At 42.7% G+C, this 25,475-nt stretch overlaps 1 protein-coding gene and 1 long non-coding RNA gene across 5 annotated transcripts; one reads left to right on the forward strand and one right to left on the reverse strand.

The window, feature by feature from the left end:
* Positions 1 to 1,039: 1,039 nt before the first annotated feature.
* VLDLR (very low density lipoprotein receptor) lies at positions 1,040 to 16,073 on the reverse strand. Of its 4 annotated transcripts, XM_027709723.2 has the most exons (19): positions 15,760 to 16,073; positions 11,517 to 11,636; positions 10,435 to 10,557; positions 9,446 to 9,568; positions 7,728 to 8,099; positions 7,499 to 7,621; positions 7,291 to 7,413; positions 6,730 to 6,873; positions 6,524 to 6,649; positions 5,977 to 6,148; positions 5,442 to 5,666; positions 5,166 to 5,284; positions 4,653 to 4,792; positions 4,394 to 4,535; positions 3,939 to 4,085; positions 2,946 to 3,035; positions 2,489 to 2,563; positions 2,210 to 2,379; positions 1,040 to 1,688 (listed from the first exon to the last, which is right to left on the reverse strand). In XM_027709723.2, exons 1-19 carry the CDS (start codon positions 15,983 to 15,985, stop codon positions 1,653 to 1,655), a joined length of 2,796 nt encoding a protein of 931 aa, XP_027565524.1. In that variant the 5' UTR covers positions 15,986 to 16,073; the 3' UTR covers positions 1,040 to 1,652. The 4 variants fall into 4 exon arrangements, with proteins under 4 accessions (XP_027565524.1, XP_039240455.1, XP_027565526.1 ...); XM_039384521.1 differs by lacking the exon at positions 9,446 to 9,568; XM_027709725.2 differs by lacking the exon at positions 2,946 to 3,035 and having other exon boundaries at positions 15,760 to 16,072.
* A 225-nt stretch (positions 16,074 to 16,298) lies between these two features.
* On the forward strand, positions 16,299 to 19,529 carry LOC113981976. Its single transcript, XR_005564759.1, has 2 exons — positions 16,299 to 16,538; positions 17,162 to 19,529. It is a non-coding gene; the product is annotated as an uncharacterized LOC113981976 (long non-coding RNA).
* The last annotated feature ends 5,946 nt before the right edge of the window (positions 19,530 to 25,475 follow it).

A 25,475-nucleotide genomic window follows, 5' to 3' on the forward strand; every position in this document is an offset into this window, starting at 1 on the left:
AAAACCATGATTTTTTTCCCAGGAAAGTAGTTTATCATTAAGGAAAACAACTAACAACTAGGGAATCTACCTTTTACTCAGTTAGAGGTTACCAAGTAGTTTTGCCATAAAGATCAAAAGCTTAATCTTTTTTTATTCCAAACTTGATCACAGAGCAAAATGCCTGAAAACCACAGAACCTGCAAGTTAATTCAGTCTTAATACTCCTCTATTGCAGGAATGAGCTATACATGTATCATGGAGAAGGAGCATACCTGGTGCTACTAGAATTAGCACTCAACTAGTATGGTACTAAATAGTTATCAGAGATGAGTGTTACCTTCCCACACCCAAAACAGTTGTACAATTTATTTTTCACTCCTACAGTCACCCAAGAGGCTCCAGCACTTCAAGTGATTGCTATCTTATGGCCATTGCAATGAACTGAGTTCCCACAGAGAAGGGGACAACTGGCTCATTATTGTGCATTACAGGGGACTTCAGTCATTACACATGCAGCAATGGGGGCTCTTCAGCACTGAACCTCCAGGAGCAGGCTGCCACAACAGCTGCCAAGTCACAACTCACATTCCTGTGCACAAGTGCAGCAACTACCACGCCCCAACTTCCACTGGCCATAAGGAGTAACTGCTAACAGCTTGACACCACTGTGAGGTTATGCATAATATGCTTTGCAAGGAAGGACCTTATACTTACCTTACACTTGCATGGCAGACAATGTTTTGATCTGTCTCCACCCATCATGCCTATCAGTGTTGCCTCCTAAGAGCTTGCAGTAGTAGTTCAGTATTTTTAGCCAGTGTCAATCCTAACTTAGGAGTCCAGCTGGACTTCTGTGATAGGAGACCCCCTCTGTCCAGTACTCTGCAGAGTATTAGGCTCAAGAACAAACCTCTGGGAAGTCGGTAGCGTATTACCTGCCTGGAGTAACTGAAGAAATACTTCATTATCTGGCTAGCAGTAGTACTGTAGCCTACTAAAGGTTTCAACTTAGGAGATACTCTATTTTCACTGCTAACATAGTAACAGAGAACAACACTTTAACTGCTTAATGTTTTTTATTTTTATCCCCTCCTCTGCACTTAGGTTTTACAGTGGTTTCTTAGAGATCATTCATTCTTGTAATCCTCTAAGAGGTAACAGACAAGACTGAAACAATCATACATACAAAATTACTTATGTTTACAAATTTTTGGCAATCATAGTAACCCGTTTTTTCCTATTGCCATTGCCCCAATCATTGAAAAAGACAGTGTACAATAATTTACAGCTGAAGTATTTCAAAGTGCTTGATAGTGATTTTCCAATAATTATTTACAAGTGGCCTATACACATATGTACAGGTGTTACAAGTTGTGGCTGGAATATGGCTTTCTATGGAAAGTGCTTTATATTTGGTCAGTGGTGTTACTGACTAACCAACCAAGGGTTACTGATAAAAATGTAACCAGTAACAGCTGAATTGTTGTGGACATGTATTTACAGAGGTTGTTGTTAAGCTGTATAAAATAGCTATTTACATAAGTGTTCCATAAATACAGAAAGTATCTTCTTTCTTCCAAGAATGGAGGAAGTCCTTCAGCCACAAACCTGGTTACTATCCCCAAGGAGTGTAAGACACAAGTAAACTGGAAGTGATTGCTAATCAGCACTCAGGCCATATCATCATCTGTGCTTACAACCGATATCTGCAACAAAGTAAGTACAAGTTAGCTAGAACTGTACTAACGAAAGACAGAAAACTCCACATATCATACTAATTCTGCGGGCTATGGTACAGCAATTAACAGGAGTGAGCCTTCATGCCCAGTAATTGTTCTAATACTTGTCTCTGCAGGTTATAGATTTATATCTGCTCTGCCTAAGAAAGAGCAATTGCAACTAGACCTTTTCTCTCTCCTAGTGGGGGTACCTATGTTAGAAGCTCCAAGCACAAGTAGAAGTGGGCAGCTATACAGCAAAGGCATACCATTTCCCACCACATTCAGCACAGATTACTCCATCCCAGGTGTAAGACACCAGTTAACTACTACAACTTTAACCTTGATTAAAGGGACAAGTTCTCAGCTGACTCAGCCCAGTGGTCTGACTGCAGCCAGCAGCTTTGAGACACAGACACCTCTCCTAAACTCAAGTCAAATATCATTTGGCAACCTGTCTACTCCAAGTATTAATGTGGAGTCTCAGACACATTAATAGGTTTACTTACTGCAGGGTAGGTGTGTCCTACTGAACCACTGTGTCTTCCAATATCAATTGTGAGGTCCTCTTCTGTAGTTTTCAGGTACACTGGATTATCAAAATTCATGCTTTTCATGTTCTTGTGCTGCCAGTTGCGCCACATGAAGTAGCCAGCTGCTGCAGCCATCACCAGCAATACTTTGGGGAGACAGATTGCAAACATGGAGTAGGGTCAGGTCAAGCTCTTGACTAAGACTGGCTTGTCCCACCACATGGGGTCCAAAAGGCTAGTGAATGCTGTACTCACCAACAGGAAGAATGATCCAAGCTGCTGATGTTCTTCCAGGTGCAGTTACTTCAGATGTACTGCTAGTGTTGAACCCTGCATGAGAATTTGAAGTAGTGAACGTGCTTACTCACAGGCTGGCAGACTGTCATATGCTCTTCCCAAGCCCAGAAGCTGATATTAGCTTCTCAGTAATACACCACTAGAAGAGCCTAACAGGCTTCATCCTGTATTAGCAGGAAGTTTTTTTTATTGCTTGCCTTCTCTGAGCACTCCTGGGATTTATGGAACCTATAGGTTCCACACTGTCATAGGTGAACTAATTCTGTTTAACACATGCTCCAGCTGTTGTACTACACACATGATCTGGCCTGTGTTCTCTACTTGCATGCAAAGGAGAAAACTTCCAAGTAGGCTAATGGTTCAGTTTGCTTTAATTTCTCTAATGTTTAGCAGTGTGAGTTATTGGGACCAGTACCTCCAGGAACTAGTCCAACAGTTGGAGATTTTTCTGTTGTGCTGGTATCTTTAGCCTCAGTGTAAGCCACAGTTGTTCCAGTACCTGAAACTAATTATAGATCAAGAACCCAGTTAATCCTGAAGTTCTGCAATGGCTTTGCTATGAGAGCCATGGTAGTGAATGTTTAGCAGATGGCAGAAATGATCATGCAGCTTTTGTTAGCTTTATTGGGAACACTGACATTAGTTTATTTCACTTTTCACACCCTCAGCAGAGGGTTTTTGGTGAAAAATAGTTCCAAGAACAAGGCCAGACAGTTAATCAGGCGTGAATTATGAGTATTTAGAGCCACAACAATAGTAAGGCCCTCCCATCCCTCACATAAGGTTTTCTGAGTGAGGTTTTAGTTCCACAAGTGCATTGATTAGGTACAGCCTTTGATACCCACAGCAAGCTTTTAGATCAGCCAGCTGAGGCCAATATCCTCCCATTCAGCACTCTGACCGTGGTAGTCAGAATCAACATGCAATACAGTAGGGTGGCACCTTGGAGTTTCTAGTTCCACTCCACTGAACAAACATCCTGCTGTATAGTCAGTGCTGACCATAAGAGCAGCAGCATGTTGATTTGCACCACAAAAGGAGGTACAAACTTCCTTGGATAGCAACAGTTGCTGATCAACTTTTCAACGCTGTGTTATCTATATGCAGATCCATGTTAGTTTATACCCCATGGTTAAGGGGCTGAGTATGTTTGTGCAGGTGCTTGCTGTCTGCAGAAAGCCATGGAGGTCCAAGGTCTTGTTGCAAATGATGATGACGATGCAGAAGCCAAGCATGGACTTTGAATAGCACCTGCAGACTTCTGAGGGCAGTATTAATCATGTTAGAAACCCTTTCTCTCCAAGATTACTTAGATGAGATTCACTCCCATATTTTCCAGTTACAGGTCCAGTACTCCCCTATTCCTTCCCCATCCATCCTGGTAAAGATTTCAGCTGTGTTACAATACCTGTACATCTCCGACCATCCTCTTGCAAGAAGTATCCAACAGGACATGCACAGGTGTACTTTGGAGAACGTTCATTTATCTGAGGAGCAGGCAGGCACAGGTAGCTACAGCCTCCATTCACCACGTTCTCTTCACACCAGTTCCTGCCTGTTGGTACAGCAATTAACAGGAGTGAGCCTTCATGCTCCATGTGTATAGCATAATTATTTGCTCAGTAATTGTTCTAATAGAGTTACTTGTCTCTGCAGGTTATAGATTTATATCTGCTCTGCCTAAGAAAGAGCAATTGCAACTAGACCTTTTCTCAGTCCCAGTGGGGGTGTCCATGTTAGAAGTTCCAAGCACAAGTAGAAGTGGACAGCTATACAACAAAGGGATACCATTTGCCACCACCCAAACAGGGGAAGCTTCTTACAAGTATACACTGACATAACTACAAACTGTATTGAAGTTACCTGAGGGCTGAACAAGTTCATGATACACAATGATGTCCTGTGCATCATTGAGGTTATTCACTAGGGTAACCAAGTCAGATCCAGTAAATTTGTTGGCACCATAGACTGCCTCATTTTCTCCATCAATCCAGTACACACGGTCCTAGAAGACAATGTCATTGCATCCCATTACCTCCATGGTGCTGTCAGTCCCATCATTGCCTGCCACATACTAGCAAGAAAACCATCTTTGACAATGAGCATAGGAAGTCATTCTTACCTCAAATATTGTTAGAGCAAGAGGATGAGGAAGGAACATATGTGACTTCAGCACAATTCTACGGTCCTGGCCATTCAAGTCCACACTTGACAGCATATGTAGTTTAGAATCAAGCCAGTACAGGCGGCTTTTTACAAGATCTAGGAGGGGAAAACACCAAACATATTTACTGTCTACATGGAGAAAACCTCCAAGGCCTCCTGCGAGAATTGGAACACCCAAAAGTTTAAGAATAGTTGCAGTGTTGTCCTAATTTCTTACCATTCCAGAATGCAGAGGGCTGCTGCAGTGATGCCTAAGCGGCCTGTGCCTCAACTATAATATAGAGCAGTGTAAGGAAAGTTTCAGTATCTGAGAAGTGCTGTCTGTGCCTGTTGCAGCGTCTCCAGGCAAGCAGAAACTTCCCTTTCTCAGAAGCTGAAAATAGTACTCTGAAGGATGACCTTGGCTTTCGTAGCAAAAAAATTCCTAAAGCTCCAGAATACCTCTGGCACAGAGACAAGTTCAACATACCTAGAGCAATTCCATTAGGCCATTGGATTTCTGTTGTCACAAGCTGCTGTCTGTCAAATCCATTCATTCCTGCTTTTTCAATTTTTGCTGGCTCACCCCAGTCTGACCAGTACATAAAGCTGTGAAGCAGAATTTATGTTGTATGATGCACTATAGTACTGTGTAGTATCACTCTTTATTATGACCAATAACTAACAAAGGCTACCTAAGTCAGTTATCAGGACATGAAGTAGCTGGTAGGTCCACTCTTTTAAAAGAACCAGGACAAATACTCACCCAGAGATAGGATCTACAGCAATAGAAGCTGGCTCTCTCAGCTCAGAGAGAAACAAAACCTTTCTTTTTGTGCCATCTAGGCTAGCTACTGAAATGGTCTTTGCAGTTGAGTCAGACCAGTAGATGTTCTTATAAACCCAGTCAACAGCAATTCCTGCAGGGCTGTGTATGTTGTCCAGTATTCTGATGCGCGTTCCAACCTTAACACGGGTATCAATAGAGGCACTGGAAGACAAGAAGTTACTTGCTTTCAACACTCCTTGGCACACCTCAGCAAATCCTGCACACAAATCTCAAGCAGTCAATGCAGAAATACATGTGGGACTTCCCACAGCAGGCCTTCTGTACAATTGTAGGAGCTGTTACTAGTAAGTGCGACAGGAATGCACAATGCTAGTTGTGAGAACTTGCATCAGCTGTACTTTGTCATTAGGAAATCAGGAATCTTGTTCTCATTACCAGACACTAGAGAAATATCCTGGGTAAAAGGATGGTTTAGGGAAGCACGCTAAGTTCAGAAGCTGAGTCCATTTACCTGAAGATTGCTTTTTGGCTGAAGTCAGCCCAGTAAAGCTTTTGCTCAGCAATATCAGCATCTAGAGCTACAGAGTTTCTTAGCTGCTCTACCAGCTGAATGTACTCTTTCCTCTCAAGGCCAATCTTCCTGATATCCCGGCGGTTGGTGAAAATTAGACATGGTTCTTTCCCTGTAAAAAGAGTGTAAGTGTTACCTATACTTTTAGATATGCAGTCACATACTGTTCTTTTACGAGAAGTTTTAAGACTCATCATATTTAATATTTGCCATTCTACACTTTCTAGCAGATGCCGACAGAGATCTTGCCTGTACGATACCTCTCTCCACAAGGGTCCTCCTGCCCAGGGAGCAGACACAACCCATTTATGTCAGGCAGCTTTAAGCACTGTATCATGGCATCATTCGAAGTGTGAGTAGTGTTTAGATCAGTACAAGTTACATCGGCAACAGCATGACTAGTCTCAAAAGCACAGTAGCATAAACAGTGGATCACTTGCTAGCTCGTTTTAAAGTGGGGATATAGAAGTCTTATGCCAATACTCACCCACTGCCTTGCACACCCCAGTAGCAAGATCCATCTGATAGCCGCGGCTACATTCACATTTGTAGCCCCCTTTCAGGTTGATACAGATTTGACTACAGATACCAGGGTTCTGGCATTCATCAATATCTGTAAAAACAACAACAATTTAATTTATTCTCACCTCCAATACCACTAGTAGGGTCCACATTAAACTACTAAATACTTGCCTCCACAGGTTCTTCTGTCTAGAAGCTCAAACCCAGCTGGACAGTCACATTCATAGCCAATAACGAGATCTCTGCAGATATGAGAGCATCCTCCATTGTTCACCAGACATTCATTTATGTTTGGAAGAGAGGAATCGGCCCCTTCTGAGAAAGCATGCATATTTAGTCTTATAGTCTTAGTCATGGAGAGCTTTACCAGGTACCCATCCCTCTTCTAATGATGCCCGCCACATCTGATTAACCATTCTGGCACCTGAAGTCACATGCAAGACACTCTCTTCAAATTCATGTTTGCTGTCAGCACCTTTATCTGTGTTACAAGCAGGCAGCAGCAAAGATTGAGGCTCCTAGAAGTTTCTAGGAGCATTCTAATGCGTTCAAGTGCCTTCTGGTCACAGAGAAATCATCCCAGTTTAGCTGGGATAAAACTAGCATATTAAATACATTGGTCTTGGTCACAATGTTTGCCAACAAGAAGTGCAGATGGGCATTCCAGACTCACATCTGACAGCTCAAAGTATATTCAGTAGTCAACATTGCATAATGAGCTTATTCACTTACTACACTCCTTTAGGGGCTCATCACTCCAGTCCTTGCAGTCTCTCTGCTGGTTACACACTTTATTGATATCTATGCATTCTCCACTTCTGCACTTGAATTTGCCAGGTCCAGAGCACTGAATAACTGAGATAATGAAGATTGTGAGGGCGACTACCAGCTTCAACAGATATTCTGCAAAGATTTTATTCTTGCTTAGTTCCACACTTACCATTGTTACAATTTGCTTCATCAGTGCCATCCAGACAGTCTCTCACACCATTGCACTGCCTACTCCCATGGATGCAGTTCCCATCTTCACATCTAAACTGGTCTGGTCTGCAGGTCCGAGAAGCTGAGGACACAGCCATTACAGACCTTTACTTCTTAGCTTTACTGAAGGAAAGAAAATAAAACAGGAGCCAAGCAGTACCTCCTGGAGAAAGACCAAGTTAACTTACGGCAGTTGACTTCATCACTTCCATCCTTGCAGTCAGGATCTCCATCACAGCGCCACTTTTTGTGGATACATTCACCTGAGCCACATTGCACCTCACTGGCAGAGCACTTCACAGGAGGTGCAGGCTGGCGGCCACATTGCTGTAGAGATTCATCTGAGTGGTCAGGGCAGTCAGCATCATCATCACACACCCAGCTGCTGGGGATGCAAGTGGAACTCTTGCACTGGAACTCGTGAACTCCACAGGTAGGAGGTGCACACTCCAGTTCATCACTGCCATCACTGCAGTCATCTTGACCATTGCAGACAAAGCTCTTGGAAATACATTGCCCACTGCTGCATGTGAACTCTGCCGGACTACAAGTCACATTGCCTGGGGTAACAGGAGTAAGAGAGATTAGCAGATTACCACAAGAAGGCTGACTTTTTCATGAAGGTGTTTTGCTTGGCAGGTTTTTCATCAGCTGCAGCTGTTAGCTGACAGAAGATCAGCATCCTGTATAAGGCTCTAGGAAAGACTAACTGACCATTTAGAGGACGTTTGGGTCCCACAGACCATCCACCTTGCTACTAGACATTATGAGTGACAGGCATCAGATTTGAACTACTGAGTGAAAATAACCTTCTGAAGTAGCTAGGCTGTCCTGCGCTTCAGATTTTCAGCCTTTCAGAAAACAGGCTCTAACCCTGTGAAACAGAGACAGGTGAGAGAATTGATAAATCCAGAGTAATAAAGACTAAGATTAAGGTAGTCAGATGGTCAGCATGTACTGCAGTTTGAAATTGAAGTGTTTTGTGCTGGTCCCTGGAACAGCAGTGGCTCATTTGCCTGGACCAGCAGAGATAACAGATCAAGATCTTGTACCAGTTGATTCTGTTGTTAAGCACACCCCCATAACTTATGCCAGTTCAAATTAGGCTGTTCTAATAGCGGTGTAGCTAGCAACTCGTTATGCCTAGGCTGATAGTTTTATCAAATTAATTACAAATACTGTCTGTAGATTTACTTGTCAGATTAAGGCACTTGTTTGATGAGTAAGGCAGCAACTCCACACATAGCAAAAAAGTCTGGAGATCTGCGTCTTATTAAGCCATCCAGGTAAGTAAGATGGGTTCTGCTGGAAGCCAGTCCTGTCACTTTGGTTTGGTCCTGTCTAAGGACACCTCAGACAACTCCTATGTATGCAGATTCATTGGAATAAGCCAGGAATGCTGTACTCAATGCTGCCAGTGGCAGGTCTACTTGTGTACCAGCCTGAAGTTGGTTCCCCCCTCCCCACGGACACCTGAAATCCAGCTTCACAGAATACTTCAGGATAGGGCTATAAAGCACAGTTGTGCCCTTGGCTAAAAGTCACTACTACACTTTTAGGAGACAGTTGTTAATGTAAGCAGCAACTAGAGTTACTTGTTCAGAAACTCTCCAGAGAACAAGTTCTGATGTTTGGCCTGTCATGTGACTAAGCCTATGGCTAGGGCTAAAATTAGCCAGAGAAGAAAGACAGATGCTGAATAGCTTGTATTAGTATAGCTTTTAACTTAGCAGGATAGAGGAGTGTTAGAAAAAGTTTCCTTTTTAAGTGGCTGCAATAGAAGATGAATGTAGGAGAGATATTGATACTCTGAAAAATTTATCTTCCCAGGTATACTGCCCAGCTAGCTCCTCTGCAGACAAGTCAATTTCAAATAGAGTTACGCAGCCACCATTTCTTCCCTTACCACAATTCTCTTCATCTTCTCCACTGTCACAGTCTTTTTCACCATCACATTTCCAGGACACTGGGATACATTGGGTTGACTGAGGACCACAGCTGATTTCATTTACCCGGCATGTTCTCATATCTATCGAAAAAAGTTCAAGTTCAATTTAAGAGCTACTGATCTTGGGTTTTAGCAGTTGTCCTGAAAGTTGAGACTGAAAGACTTCACCTCTGGACAAAGTTGCAGTTACTTAGATGTCAACATCCATCAAAGTTGATGGCTTCATCATGGAAAAGGTTACACTGTTTTGTAGTGTTCAGTAAAAGAAGATGCTTTCAACTCCTAATAGATTAGTATTATAAGAGTATCTTTGTAGTGGTATCTTGTGCAATCTTGTGATTGCACACCAGTTAACACTGTAGAAGCCCGAACTATAACAAGTAGTAGTAGCCAGGAGTAACGCCACAGTGCAGTAGGACTTGGGGCTGAAGTATTCCTCAGTGTGGATCCTATTGATACAGAGATGACGCTTCCTGGACCTATATTCCTGGATGAGTTACCACAGTTAAGACTGGGGTTGCTAATCACAAGGTCTCAGAGTCAAGCCTCTGCACTTCTACTCCCACTCCCAACATAGTGTCAGACACTCAGTCCCTACACTAGCTCTGGCAGCATAGGGACTGCACTTGCAAAGTAGCTGCCTTGGAGAACACTTGGTGGACAAGTCACAGTAGTGGTCAGGCCTGCCATGTTCTGCTTGCTGCTTCTGACTGTCAGTAAAACCTTGTACTTGCTCTCTCTTACCAGGACAGGTACAGAGTGCAGCTTTTTAAGCAGTAAAAAGTCTCAACAAGACATTGATGTGGCCAAAGCCAAACTAGCGCTTAGCAAGGTGCTCTCCAAGACAAGTATATCCTTCCTTTGGGAGCACCAGGCAGCAAGCAGGCAAGACATCAAAATGTTACTCCCCACAGGCTTGCCTACACCACCAAGCCAGGTTAACTTACGGCACAATTCAGGACTTTCGTCAGACCCATCCTCACAGTCTGGATCCCCATCACACTGCCACCTATTAGGCACACACTGGCCACTGAGGCACACAAAGTCAGATTCAGCACATGTCTTCTTCACTGCAAGGGAGAAAGACAGCCACTTGTTTAGAGACCAGAGCTCAGCTTGTTTGTTGCTGACAGAGATAAGCTTCTTTGCCTAGGAAAGTTATTCAATATCCTTAGTTCTTGGATGTCTAGTGACAGCCTAATAACAGTGCTGTTTAACACTTCTTAGAGAGAGTTATTCTGTGTATAGAGAAACATTTATATTCAACTAAGCAGGCACTGAAGGACCACTATTGCTAAGGGAGGATAACCTGGTATATTAGCTGCTGCTTTGAACAGTCTTAAGTAAAGTAAGGCCTATTGATCTTAATATTCAGGTTTTGAACTCCAAGTTTATAATTGAGGCATTTGATTTGTCATTACAGAAGGATGGTACTATGTAACTCAAAGGTAATAGTTTAGGTCTGCTTGAGCAGACTGGTAGTTCAACTACACTAGCTGGATATTGAGTATGTTTTGCCTCATCTCCAAATACATTTAGTCATCCATCTTGGCTTCTGTGTCTGCTAAAAGCAAGGGTTGGCAGCCAAAGCTTGACTTAGTGTTTATAGGAGACTCCAAAGAATCACTTTCACACATAAAACAGGGCATTTAACCATGGAATAGCCAACAGCAGAGTGCTAACAGCAAACATTTTATATTAGGTATTCAAGAAACAAATGAGAACAGGCTTTTTTTCTGTTCTTGTCAGGCTTTTTGTCTGTTCTCACCCTCACAAGGAAAGCATTTTGGTCAAGCTTTGTCTCAGTCACCCATGTCAGGTAAGTTTGACAGCACTCAGGGAAAATTCAACTGCTTGGATGGATACAAGGCATCAAAATAGTCATGCAGTTGTTCTAACAAATGTGTTTTCTTTGTATTCCAACTATCTGAAGTGCTCGACAGGATAAGCATCTCTCCAACCATTCACTGGTAACACCCCACTTTCAACTACCACATACTACTATAGAAGTATTATTTTGATTACTTACCACAAGCACTCTCATCACTGCCATCTGAACAGTCTTCATCACCATCACATTTCCATAGTTGAGGAATACACCGTCCATTACTACATGCAAACTGGGATTCCTCACATTTTACTCTCGTACCTTCAATGAAAAAAAGGAACCTAAGCATGGATACTTTTTAGCAATACTTTCTTGCTTTCCCCTACTGCTGATAAAAAAGCTACCCCACCCACCTTACTAACCAGCATAACATCAGCATGAAACCAGATGTGAGCTCCAAATCTTTGTAGTCCCCTTATTCAATAATGAAAGCAGAGCCAAAAGCTTTCCTTCACAGAAGGAAATGCAGAGCTGAAGCACTATGACAGTCCACCTGCCAAACTGCAACAAACCAGTCTCGGTGTTGTTCTTAAGTTTGTTTTTTCTCAAGGTAGGGTCAAGTCTGCAAGACAGACGGATATGTGCACACGACTTCTGCTGTCTAGCACCTAGCACTGCATTCTCAAAATTCTTCAAACTTTAAGCAAACTGGGTTTAAATTTGATTAATGTCAAGCTGAATTTCCATTTCAATATGCTGCTGCTAACACATTATAGCAGAATGCCTTAGATGTCTCTAAAGATAGCTTAGATAACTGCTCTGCAGCTGAATAAGTTTTCACGATTCATGTTACTCCTCAAACAATGGCTCCCAGAGACATTCCTTAGTACACACTAAAAAAAGTGTGATGTTAAGAGAGCAGGATAATTTATCAGTTCCTTCTGCAATCAAGTCTGTTTCACAACTGATAAGCAAGTTGAGAAAGGTACTGCTCTCTGCATGGTCCTTAGAGTGCATTTTCCAGAGTATCTTCAGCTCTACAACTGTATGACCCCATCCCTTAAGGGAACCTACTTTGCCTTGAAGCCATGTCATAACTGTCACTAAAAGCAGTAGCCTGCTTCTTCAGCAGCTAAGCCAGAGCTGTTTCACATAACGCATGCAGGCAAGTGTGTAAGATCATGCATTAGTATTGGCTCCACATGCCTACAGCACAATGCAAGACCTGTGCTCCTTCTTGGTTTACTGCATTATTTAGTGAAGGTACTTTGTCTTGGTATTCCAAAGGGCATTAAACTTCAGAAGATTATTATCTGCTATTATACATCTTTTCTGTATAATGTGCAAATAGCACAAATAGAAGGAAGCTATTGAGACATTTCACATTATATTGGCTACCCATCAGGCACTAGGCAATCACAAATCCTGAACAGAGTACAAGCAAGAACAACATGAGCAATTCTACCTGCTGAATATCCCACGTAAATTCATGGTCAAAGCAAAAATTTGAAACAGCAGTTTATTGAGTTCTGTTAATGTTTGTTCTAGTAGCCTTACTGGTGCAATAAAGCAGTAACCCACTTGTTAGACAGAGTAAAGCCATAACAACTTTTTGCATGGGAACTGTATTCAAAGAGTGTAAAAAAATCAGAACATCAGCTCTTACGTTCTCTATTTCCATCTCTCATTTCTTTTTCCGTTTGGGAATACTCCAGAATGCGCTAATAGCGTGGTTTTGTAAAGCTATTACTATTTGGTCATGAGCTGTCAAACAAGTAGCTTGTCTTGTGCTAGGAGGCACACTCCAGCCAGCTTAGAGCAGGTGTAGAAGCCGCAGCCAGCAGCTCACTCTAAGCCTGACATCACCTTGTTGTCCAGTAACCTCTAATAAAAGTAGCCTTCTGCTTGCAGGCTCTGATCACATTATTTCAGTTTTTACTGTATTACTATGTAAAATATGCAACAAATGACTGCTGCTACTTTTGAGACTTTCTCATCCAGGCTTTCAGAGTGAGAATAGTCAACCTTTCCCAAAATAGCATACAGTGATATTAGACTAAGCCTGCCACTAAGGGGATCCCAAAATAACTCCACAGTCCTTAGTTACTCTATTTCAAGCTAGAATCACCAGAAAAGGCTTGCTAAGACTGCCTAGTACATTGTGACTTACAAACATCACATCACTTTGACCAAATGCTATAGGGAAGCTACAACCGAGGCTAAATGAAACCACAGCTGAGCTTGGAGTAACAGCTATAAGTTTACACTTAAACTCTTACAACAAGCCATTCCAATAAGATATCATTGCTTCTGATCCAATAAGATATCATTGCAGCTGATACCAAGCAGAATGTCAGAGCAACTACTTTTGTTAGCCCACAAACATGTAAAAAAATTGACAACACCTAACACCCACACAGGTGCACAAAGGTAAAGGTCAGCATCTGCTGCTGCTCCTGAGGATGTCTGTCAAACTCTAAAGGCCACTTGGAATGAGCTCCAGTTAAGATGAAGTTGGTTCCAGACAGTAACAGGTCCCTGTCTTTCATCAAGCATAGTTCTGCAATGTCAGGTAACCATTTAGTCATGACACTGTCAGTCTAATCCACTGCTATTTGAAGCAACAGAATCATACCTCAGTTGCAGCTTCAGTCACTAGATAAAATGTTTTTTAGATCAGCATCAATTAGCCATTAATTCAAAGCTTCTCTTTATGTGCTACTCATACACCAGAAGCATCTTCACACATTTTCTCCTCCTTAGAATATAGCTTAGTAAAAAGAAGTGTTGTAGAGAACCAGTAACATCACTGTGAGAGAGCCTGTGATTGCTAACATGTATTATTTTACTGTTCCCCAGGTAACTACTTACTAGAAGTTGGCTCATAAGCAGAAATGAGTGCAGGGTGAAGGAGCACAGTAACACTGACTACCCAAGTTAAACTACCTTTCTCCATATCTCTGCTATCACTGTTAGTCTCAGCCCCTTAAGCAAGTTGTCAGCTTACTTGTCTGGGCAGCCTCAAACATGTGACACTTGTGTACTGTCATATGACACCAAGTCCCAGAAAAGCTTTGAACAGTGATTGGGAAACCTTGTGAGAGCATGAACTAGCTGAGACTTTTCCCAGACCCTGGCAACTGTAACTACTAGTAGAAGAGAGCTGATGGGGTCACTGACTCAAATTGAAAGAAAAGTCTGACTAACTTAGCAGAGTTGGACAGTGGAAGGTATCTCTTATGATCATCTCTTATGATCATTTCCAAGCGCACTGCACTAGCGATTTCAGTGCCAGACAGCTTGGCCCTTCATACTGCAGCTGTTTAATCATGTCTGTTGTAGACTGGGCACGGGAGCCCATAACTGGGAATTGAGGGTCGACTAGGGCAGACATTTCTTCTCTTCCTCTTTATATGAGGACTGGATACAACAATGCCCTGGCTGGGCTCTGCCCAACAGACCTGGTGTGTGACCTACTGCGCAAGTTAAGACTATGAGGTCCGGCTACCTCTAAGCATACTTCGCCAACAGAGCCAAGATTTGTCACTTAGGCCTACTTTAGGGCTATAGTGAGGAGACTTATGAGCCATATTACAATGAAGACATCAACTGCCCACCTCCCACCTGAGAGTAGCCTGGACCTCAGTGCCCAAAGGAAGAAAGGAGTCAGCCAAATGATTATTACTTCCACTTAAGGGGAAAATATTTTCAAATGACCATCAGTAGCCCCGTGCATGACCACTACCACAGGAGAAACAGCTACTACGCCGGGAGGCAGCCCTGGAGCTGGCCACGAGAAGCGCTGCTGGCGAGCGCCCAGCATCGGGAGAAGGGACCCGGCGCTGGCAGGGCTCAGCCTTGCCACCAGGTGGAGATCCCTCATGGTGGTTTTACCCCGGGCCCTGATCTAGAGCCATGCCAACACCGCTGGATAACACAAAGCCGAAGTTGCACCGTAGTTTGACAGCACCTTTAACGCCGCAGGCTTCCCAAGCGCTCCTCTTCCTCTCTCCACAGCAGAGCTCCCATCCTGCCCAGACCTCCGCCGTAGCCCCCAACCACGCACACCCTCCCTTCAGCACGGAGCAGGAAATTAGGCCCCCCCATGGCCCCCGGGTCGCTCCCGGGAGATGAGCAGCCCGGGGCGCGGGGGCTCGGCGCCGCCCGGGGCCCGGCGCGGAAGGCGGCGTCTCCCCTGACACGAGGGGCGAGGGGGCAGCCGCGGCTCCCCTGCACACCCGCGGGCCCGGGCCCGCCCCGCGCCCCTCCACAGAGCCCCACTCCCCGCGGTGCAGCGGGCACGCAGCCCGAGAAACCAGGGGGAAAAATAATGGAGAGAAAGAAAAAGAAAGGGTGGCGGGAGAAGAAATCATCCCGGGGGGGGGGCGGCTGTAGCTGCCCCGGCGGTGCGCGCCCCATCCCGCTGCCTCGGCCCCGCACTCACCGTCGGCGGCGGCGGACAGGCAGCCGACGGCGAGCAGCAGGAGCAGCGCCCAGCAGCGCGGGACCGCCCGCCGCTCCGTGCCGCGCCCGGCGCCGTCGGCCGCGGCGCTCGGGTCTCCGCGCTGCCAGTCCAGCCGCATCGCCGCGCCGAGGACGGGGAGAGGGCGAGCGGGCAGGCAGGCACCGCGGTCGGAGAGGCGACGAAGAGAGGCGGCAGCCGGAGACATGCACAGAGGGGGTGGGGTGTCCCCGCGGCGCTCTTATACCGCCGCCCGGCCGCCCTGCGCGGCCGCTGGTGACTCACGGCGCCGCGCCGGGCGCCGGTTGGCTCGGCAGCGCCGCCCGCCCCCGCTTCCTCCTCCGCGGCACCTGCGGCGGCCGCGGCGCGCCCGCACAGCCCGCTCGACGCGGCTCGGCGAGGCACGGCCGGCGCGGTGAGTGGCGCTGCGGCGGCGCGGTGCGGTGCCGCGGGCAGAGCCCCCCGCGCTGGCCCCGCCCGGTCCTTCTTCCGCGGTCTGGGGGCGGTGCGACCCTGCCCCGCCGCCAGCCCCGCATCGGAGCGGCGGAGCGGGGCAGCCCTGGCGGGAGGGGGGCGCGGGGTGCCGCGGCTTTGTTTGTCCTGCTTGCCCCCAGCGCCGCCGCCGCCGGCCGCGCCCGGCGTGGGGAGTGGGCGATGCGGCTGCCCCGGGCCGGGCCGAGCGTGCCGAGACCCGCGCTGCGCTGGCGCTGACCCACGACAAGCGGTTGTTCCCCGCGGTGCCCGCCGCCCCATGAGCATATGTTCGTATGTCGGTGGGGTTTTCCCTCCCACTGTAGCGGAACTTCATTTAAAACGAAGCAAGAGCAGCTCTCGAGGAAGAAAATCACTACTTCTGCGTTATTCTATCGCGGGGTCCTAGTTAATTAGTAATTGCACAAAATGATATGTCAAAGTCCTGTAATTACAAGCGTAACCTTTTATTTTAAGGAAGAGAATTTGTAGTTTTATTCCACGTTTGTAGCGTTTTGTATATCCGGTTATGTCGTGGCGAAATGTAAAAAGAAAAGGAGGGCTGGTAAAATGCAAAGTTGGGTTTGTACACAGCGCTCTTTGAATTCGAAATTGTGCATTCTAAAATCCTATGGGGTTTTTTCGTTTATTTTCATGGACTTGCTATTTTATGGTAATACTGTTTGCTGTGCTTTTGGTGTTGTAGTGGAGACGTAAACGTCAGCAAGCAGCTCTACCCAAAAATTATGAAAAAAATGGTTGCTGTTTCTTTCCTTGGAAATGAAATCATAATTTATTAGCCTAATATTTTAAGTCTTTTCCAGTAACGTGAATGATTCCTCCAGTATAGCAAGTATATTTGAGGTTCTGCTTCCTGAATGTTATAACACATTTCTTTATGTATTATTTGCAGAGTGAAGCCCTTTTTGATTCGCATCCAGTTGTATCATGACTGCAGTAAAGACAAATCGTATTACCTCATGAATAACTTTGGAGTGTATTATCCCTTGGAGTTCATGTAATGAATGAGCGTCCACATCATCCAAGTGGGCAAATAGTCGATGTATTAGACTTGCTTAAAAAGTCAAGATTGGATTTCATGTAACTGAAATACGTCTGGGAATTATATTTCTGATATACGTTTAAATGCGAAGAGAGCAGTTCCTAGTGTTTGCCTCCCTAAAGCCCCCCTACCTCGTGGTCTCGTATGCTGCTTCAAGCAAGAAAAATCTATTGTGTACAAGGGGGTTGACTGGGGTCCTCAGGGAGATGGCTTAGTGTAAGTGGCACGCTGAAAGCTTTGTTCTCCTTGCAGATCTTCAGCATGACATACTGCCTTCAGTCAGGTGCTCACTGTTGCGTGGTCTACTGTGCTTTGAGCTGAACAGCATTTTCACAAATGTCCTGCTATCATTACAGGAATATTTTGTAAGCCACACACTTGAGTGCATCAATACACAAGAAGACTCCAGTCATGCAGAAATACAGAGCTGGACATAACTTAGTGTATGCTGGTAGTTGATGGCATTCCTTGTTTGTCTGTGGAAGATACAGATTTACTGGAAGGAGGAAAAGAAGGCTTTGTCCACTGCATTATCACTGCTCCATGAACACCTGCAACTAGGTTTTTAATGGGAATCCAGCTTTCTGTCTTGGATGTACTTAGCTCTTTGTATGCCTAACGATTTAGACTCCAAAGCAGAACTTGCTGTAAAGTAATTTTTGGTGTTTCAATTAAGTTGAAATGCATGAGTAAGTAAGTGCATGAGACTGATAATCCACAGGTTTTGATGGAAACTCCACAAAAGAATCTCAGAAGTCCTTCCTTAGCACCATCCCTACAGGAAGAAAAGGGCAGGTAGCCTGTTGGATACTACAAGACCATCTGCAAGATCCTTGGGAACCATCTGCACTGAGGTTTTGTGCCTTTGCAGCAGCCATAGTCTTGCAAAGGCTTGCTTCATGTGGGAATGGGAAGGTGTCTGGGAGGATCTGTAGTTTGTATAATGAATTTTAGAGTAACTTTTTTTCATACACACAAGGATACAAACCAGAATATATCTGTACAGGAGAATAGAATAAAATTGTGGGTCTCTGTTGGAGATATGCACACTTGGGAGAATAGCAACCCTACTGTGCTAATGGTAATGTAGGAGCAAAGCACCCAGGGTGGTCTAAGGCTTAGGAAGGGTGTTGAATTTTGTAGGGAATGTGAGCTGACTCTTGTAACCATAACTCCTTTTGTCATCAAATGCATTAACATTTCCTTTGTTTCGGTGTGTGACCTGCAGTCTTTGGTTTTTCAGTATGTTTGAGTTGAACTTTTTCAGCTTTGGGGAAGTCAGGAAGCTGCAGGCAGTAAGTAGTTAAGAAAGTGGATGACCTCAAGGAGTGCAGAGAGGGAATGTGAGGAAAAGCTGACACTGTCATCTTCGTTAGGCAAGTTCCAATAGTCAAGAATGGTTTCCAAGGGTGCTCCACTCCTGTACTGCTCTCAGAACCGGTCTGTCTCAGAACTAGATCCATCTTCTGTTATTATTTGCAATAGTATATATATATTCAGTATGTGCTATAAATACATATGGTATGCAGAGTACAGGGCTAATGTTTCCAAAACTACATAGGCAATCGTGCGGGACTAACCAGGTTGGCTTCTTCTATTGTACTGAGCAACACATGTGCATAGTGTGCAGTACTATAAAGTGTCTGTATGTATTTGGATTCAGTGACATTTCACTGGATGTGAAGGCTTGTTGCAGATTTCTCATTTGTGATAATAAGACTTGCCATCTTCATGTGTGGATATTCTGTGGAAGAGTCTGCGCAAAAACTAAAGTGTCAAGTGGTATATGGTATTAGGTGTTATGGATAATTGTTTGATTACTGCTAATTGTTTTTAGAGAAGTCTTCAGGTTCCATCTTGTTTTTGGACCTGCAACTGGTGAATATTCTTGAATATGTGATGTTCCCTTGAAAAAATCTGGAAAGAATTGCCAAGAAGCTAAGTGAACCAGTCAGGCATTGCCTTTGCCTTAAAATATGACACCAATAACAAAAAATGGCATCGTGTTACCTTTCCTTTTGGGAATTTTCATGGATATTGGGCTCCCGAGACTTTCCAACATCAATTCACCTGTTAATGCATTTGGACTTACCAAAAATGGATAAATGGTTCCATCCTTTGGGAAAATTAATTTGCTCTGTTGGTTGTAGAGTGTAAAGGCAACTTAAAAGAGAAAATAAAGAACAAAAAGGACCTTCTGGAGCACACGTAATACAAATTCAGTGTGTTTTGTGTTCCTTTCTCTTTTTGCCTTAAAGACCATATAGCCTCCATTTCTAAATAAATTCCTAAAGCACTGGGATTCTTGATTCAGCCTCAGGTCTTAAATCAATGGAACTTTTGCCTCCGGCACCTCTGGTGAAGGACATGAAGTGAGGATGCGTCTACAGTATTCCAGATAGTCTAATAAAGGAAAACCTCATGAGTAGAAAAAGCAGCAACTACATATCATGGGATAGCACCTTGCCTTACAAAAATATTTTCTTCACTGTGTGTTGCCATCAAAGACATTAACTGCTTGTAAGATCATTGAATGCCTGAACTGACAGTAAACCAAGGGAGGTGTGTTCATAGCTATATTTTGGAAATGCAGAGCTAGGATCTATATTACTGGCTCCAGAGGAGTTGTACAGAGGATGAGAGAGAGAATGCATCCTTTGGGAATAATTTAAAATAGGTATGTGCATGAATCCTGATGCATGTGATTGTGTGGCTGTATCTAAGGGATAATTTGGCCTATTTTTTCTTTTTTTTTCCTTTTTTTTTTTTTTTTTTTTTTTTTTTTTTTTTTTTGCAAAGCCTCTCTGCAAACTATGTGAGGGTTTATACTGTTGTTCAGAGTGCTGTTCATGTCCATGTTCTTTGTTTTGTCTGCAGCTGTGGGCAAAAAAAAGGGAACAAACACATACACAACTTTGCAGTAAAAAACCACCTTTCCTGTAGTGTTCTCAGGATATCTAACAAACAGTGAATTAAGACTCTTATAGAAAAGTCTTACTTCCCCTTCCTGCCGTCGTCTGAGCTATAAAAATGAGGCGGAATTTAAGTCTCACTGGTGATTTTAATTCACTTTTTTACAATTTTTTTAATCATTAGTGGTACAAGAAACCTGTATAGTTCATCTCTAAAGAAGGCTAGAAAATACTTATTTCTTTTGGGTGTATTCTTCATGATGGCTAAAACAATGGATACAATTCTTGATCTGCCACCATCAATTGGAATTTGCTGCTGGTTTCTGTGAGGACAGGATTTCCTCTTCTGTGCTACCAATTAGTTTGTTTTCTTTGTATGGTCACTTACTAATGGGATTCCCCTGTTTGTGAGTATGTGTGATAAGTGCACTTTATTTAGTGTTATGATATTGGAAGACATCACAATAGCTACATTGTGTTAGGAACAGAACCTGGAAGTATTTGATTTGTTTTCAAAACCCAAGTTTGTGTTTCACTGGTGGTACTGTGCAGTGCGTAAACTTGCAAATGAGAGTTGTATGTCATGCTTTGGAACCAAAACTTCCACCACCCTTTTTTTTTTTCCCCAGTAATATATGATAAAACTTCAGTTGTGAAAAAAGAGCCTCCATTTCTGTCAGATGTGGCACAGAATGTGGCCTGAAAATACAGCCTTACGAATTTTGCAGCTGTGTGGTTACTTTGCCTTTTTATGTTTATCTTTAGAAATGAGATACTCTTTAACCTGTAACATAAAATCTATATGCTTAGTAATAAAACAAAATTGTTGATACTGCAAGATTTATTATAAGTATATAGAAGCTGGAGTATATTCTGATCAGATTTTCTTGTGAGAAAATCTGTTAATATGAACATCTATTAAAATTCCATCAGAAGTGCATGTTTGTAAAGTTTTACAGTGGAAAAAGAGGAATTCAAAGTTTGTTTGCTTTTCTTTAATGTACACTGATTAACAGTGTACATTGTATATGTTCACCTGTGTGGAAGTACACATGCATACACATGGGAAATATGACATTTGTGTTCCAGAAAACTCTGTATAGAAATAGAGAAGGATATTAATATTTGTGTTCTTCTTTACAAAGCATGAAAAATGGTGGGGTGTGTGTTAAAAATAGTTAATTTTAAAAAGTAATTATATAAATGGGTTAAAATTTCAGATTTTGATGTTGTGCCTGTACAGCATAGGAACTAATGGGAAGCAAAAAAGACATGTTACTGGCAAGCTTGGAGTGGGTTATGATGCTCTTGAATGGTAGCAGAGAAGTTTTTAACCAGGCGCTGGTGAGGGTGTCACTAGAGAGGTATGACAAGAAATACTAGTTTCCCTTCGCATGGACATGTGAGCAGATGATCTGGAATATTTTGGGAACGTCCAGATTTGGAGGATAATGTGGAAACAGAATACAGTATATTAGCCTGAATATAGGAACTGAATATGTTCCTGATTCACATGAAAGGTAACAAATGTCACAGAAAACCAGCGTGCATCTGTAGAAGAGTAAATTGCAGAGAGCCTTGTGAGGGAAGTTCTCCCTGTTCAGTGCAGAGACGCTATGGCGCTTGATGGTCAAAAGAAGGATAAACTAAAGACATGGTAAAAGAGCTGTCCTAGGCTCATCAGTTATTTGAACACTGAGTTGTGTTTTCCATGTCCCATAGTTATTGCAAAAATGATCTCTTGTCACACTGCATTACCCACTCATGTTTTAAATGTAAATATCATTTTTCAGCTCCAAGGGTGTTGTAAACTCTTGCCATTTTCATTCATTAGCCCTTCCTCTTCCCCATATGTTTAAGTTTCATGGTCTTTTTTTGGATTCTGTCGTTAGGGAGGAGGTGGAGTATTCGACAGGCAAATGGTCAAGCTCTTCTCTGGTGCAGGTGGTGTTTGGTAAGAAGTGGTAGACAGATTTACAAACTGAGGAAATGCAGTATAACAGCACTTAAGTTTTAAATTACATTGAAATTGATCAGTACTGATGTCTCTGCATTTATATGCAAAGTAATACTGTTCTGCATGCTGAAATATTGTTAGATGTTGCTTAAAAGGAAATTGCTTCTGTGAAATCAAATGACATCATGAAATACAGTTTCTGTATTTATTTGAATATTATAATATAATGTGTTTAAGGTATCTGTTTCTAGCAATACATGGACTCTAACTTTAGTTCTGCAGATTGAAAATCAGCTTCCTTAGGCCTTGGGCTGTCTGAGGACATACCTGGATAGGATAGACAGAAATATGTTCTATTCTTGTGAAGTAAATATTTCCTTGTTACAATTGCTTTCAAAAGGAAAAGGAGGGTTTCTTGGTGGTTTTTTTTCCGCAGTAACATCTACTGTAAATATTATCAAGAGTATCCTGATGTCTTGTTTTTGCAATACCTAGTTACCTTCTAATTTCCACACAGAATTTATTTATTCTGTTAATTTTGTTCCCGTTTTTTCTGAGACTGACTGACTTTCGTGTTTAGTGACTGTGCCAGTTTAGTCCCTGTCCTCCCTTAGCCCCCTTTTTTCCAAGCTAAACCAGCCAAACTCTTTTGGGCACTTCACTGGTGATAGACCATTCCTCTAACCATTGTGCTTGGGAACATCAGGCCCTCTCCCGGCTTGAATCCACTTTTCCTGGGCTTGACTGAACAGAAAGGTAGGTGGTATTCCAGGGTGTGAAGAGCTCCACAGGAGGTCTCATTTGAGCCTTCTGTGCTGACATTAAGCTGACGTTGATACTTTTCCTTGCTGGAAGTACCTTGGTTGACATCCTGTGTGCCCTCTCTCTGGCTGCATCAGGTGGTGTATGTATCCACCTACCCTAAGTATTTAACTTGACATGCAATTTAACTGTGTAATGAAAAGGGAGAGATGGCTTTCGCAGGCATTTAGGCATGGCTGTTCACAGACATTTAGGCAATTTCTATTATTTAGTTTAATATTGTCTATCAAGTGTGCTGTCCAACTTCTTGTCCTTAATTTTGTTAACCCCTTTCTAATTTTTGTGGCTAGATTGTTGGTGGTGATATATAAGATTTGATTAGATTATTTGGTAGGTGCCATGGCTGATCACCTCTTCGAAACCTCCTTTATCCTACAGTTCTCTTTTCACCATTACTCCTCATGTTCCCTTTAATGTGTATGTTACCCACCTGGCAGCTGTTGTACAGATTGCTCGCATTTGCTGCTTAACTAATCGTTTCCCATGTTGGTCTCAGTCAGATGCTTTACTGAATGTCATGTGGACTTGATCTAGTTAGTTAGTTGAAAAATTGAGATAGCTTATTCAAAGACTGAAGTTAGCTGGGCACAGTCTAATTCTGGTAAATACGGATTGTGCTTTCTCCCATTTTTCAAGCACACACAAAGTTTATGAAGTCTTCTGTTATTTGCACTAAAACTTTGTATATTATTGAAATCAAGACTGGAGATGACTGGCTGATCATTATGAGGAACTTCTCCCATTGTGTCCCTTAAATATAAACAATGTTCATTTTGTTCTTCTATAGCACATCTTAGGATAGAGACTGCAAACTCTTATTCTGTTTCCTTTTTTCCTTTAACGTCCTATGTATAGTCATTGTTCTGTTCAAAAGTGAATTAAGTATTAATTTAGTTATAGACCAATACTTATAGGATCTTTAGTCTTAGTATCATATTCAATATATGTATAATGGTCTTTCTTTTTCTTATTATGCATTTGATGAGCATTTGAAGGAATTGCAAACTCCTAAACTCACTCATTCTCTGAATTTTTAACAATTTGATCTTTTACGATAGAGAACTTAAGTCTGTAACATTTCATTTGCATTAAAGTGAGTTGGGTCATGATCATTCAAATCAGATCTTACCAGATCTGATGTTGAAAACTTAATAGAAAACCAAACTCAACCACAGTAGTGTTGTTTCATTGGCTTCTTGGTGAAGATACACCCATCACTCATGTGATGAAGTAGCCAGAACTGACAGTGATCACTAGTATTTTTTTATGGGTATGGGAGGTTCAAGTAATGATACACTGTCCTGACACATCTTTCTCCCATATAACACTGTTGAGCTATGCCTGTCATCCTGTCTGGTAGCCCATATCAGACTCCAACTCTATCCCATTAGGGCCCTTCTTTTCCAGACTGATTTTGATACCTTTTTTGTCTGAAGTCTATCACATCATTAATATGCATAAATACTGCACTGTCATACCATTTTTTCAGTTTACCTGAATGCTTTAAAATGTAGGCAAGTACCCTTTCAAAGTTATGTTTTTGTCATGATCACTATTTTTTGTCTTTTATTCCTTGGAGATCCATTTTATCATGATCTCTGCGGTTAGTTTCAGTGCCAACACAACATACCATAGATACAAGAAGATAAATCTTATTTGCATATAACAAGTGATTCCTTAGGCTTTTCAACTGCAGTTATCTTGTCTGTTTTTTTCTAAGAATATTGATATGAAGATACTGAACAGCAGCTCAGGAGATCTAAGATCAATTTATGGCTTGACTTTGTAGAAATTTTTTCAAATACTCATGTGTAGTTCAGTTTTTCTATGCCTCTGTGCCCAGTAAAATAGAGGTAGTAATATTTCCTTGTGTCAGAAGGCATTTCCAGGGGGTATACTTACCAATGTTTGGCAAGGGCTCAAGTAATTTAGTGGTAAATATTGTGGAAATAGAGTCTATTGCCTGGAATGCATCCCGAAGTGACTGGATGGTTGACTGTTCAGAACAGCTGTTAATATATTTTCATATTTTTTTTAAAAAATGGAAGTTCAGGAAAATCTTAGAGTGTACCCACCATTTCGTTCAATCAACTCTGTCCGTGCTTTTCCAAGTAGTTGTTATTATTATTGGAGCTTTTGGCTTATTTTCAGGAAACAGGTGCCATTATTTAAATTTTAAATTTAGATTAATATATGTAAAAGGAAATCACTGTCACCTAGAGAAAAGGTCTTGTTAATAGTTTCTGTTACGGGATCCTGCTTTCAGACTGATGTTCTCATTGCTGTTTACTCATTTAACAGTGATTGCTTGCTCTTGTGTTTCTTAGCGTATTGTTGAAGAAAACTACAATATTTTGGATATTCATTCTGAGAATTTTCAGAGCTTTGATTCTACACTTCCAAGTTTAGGATGTGTGATTTGCCATTTGAAAATGAGGTTGCCTGTGTCTTTTGAGTCTTTCACCATCACATA

The sequence above is a fragment of the Pipra filicauda genome, unplaced genomic scaffold (assembly GCF_003945595.2).
Source record: "Pipra filicauda isolate LSUMZ 115617 unplaced genomic scaffold, ASM394559v2 scaffold35_size7292922_pilon, whole genome shotgun sequence".
Classification (NCBI taxonomy): Eukaryota; Metazoa; Chordata; class Aves; order Passeriformes; family Pipridae; genus Pipra; species Pipra filicauda.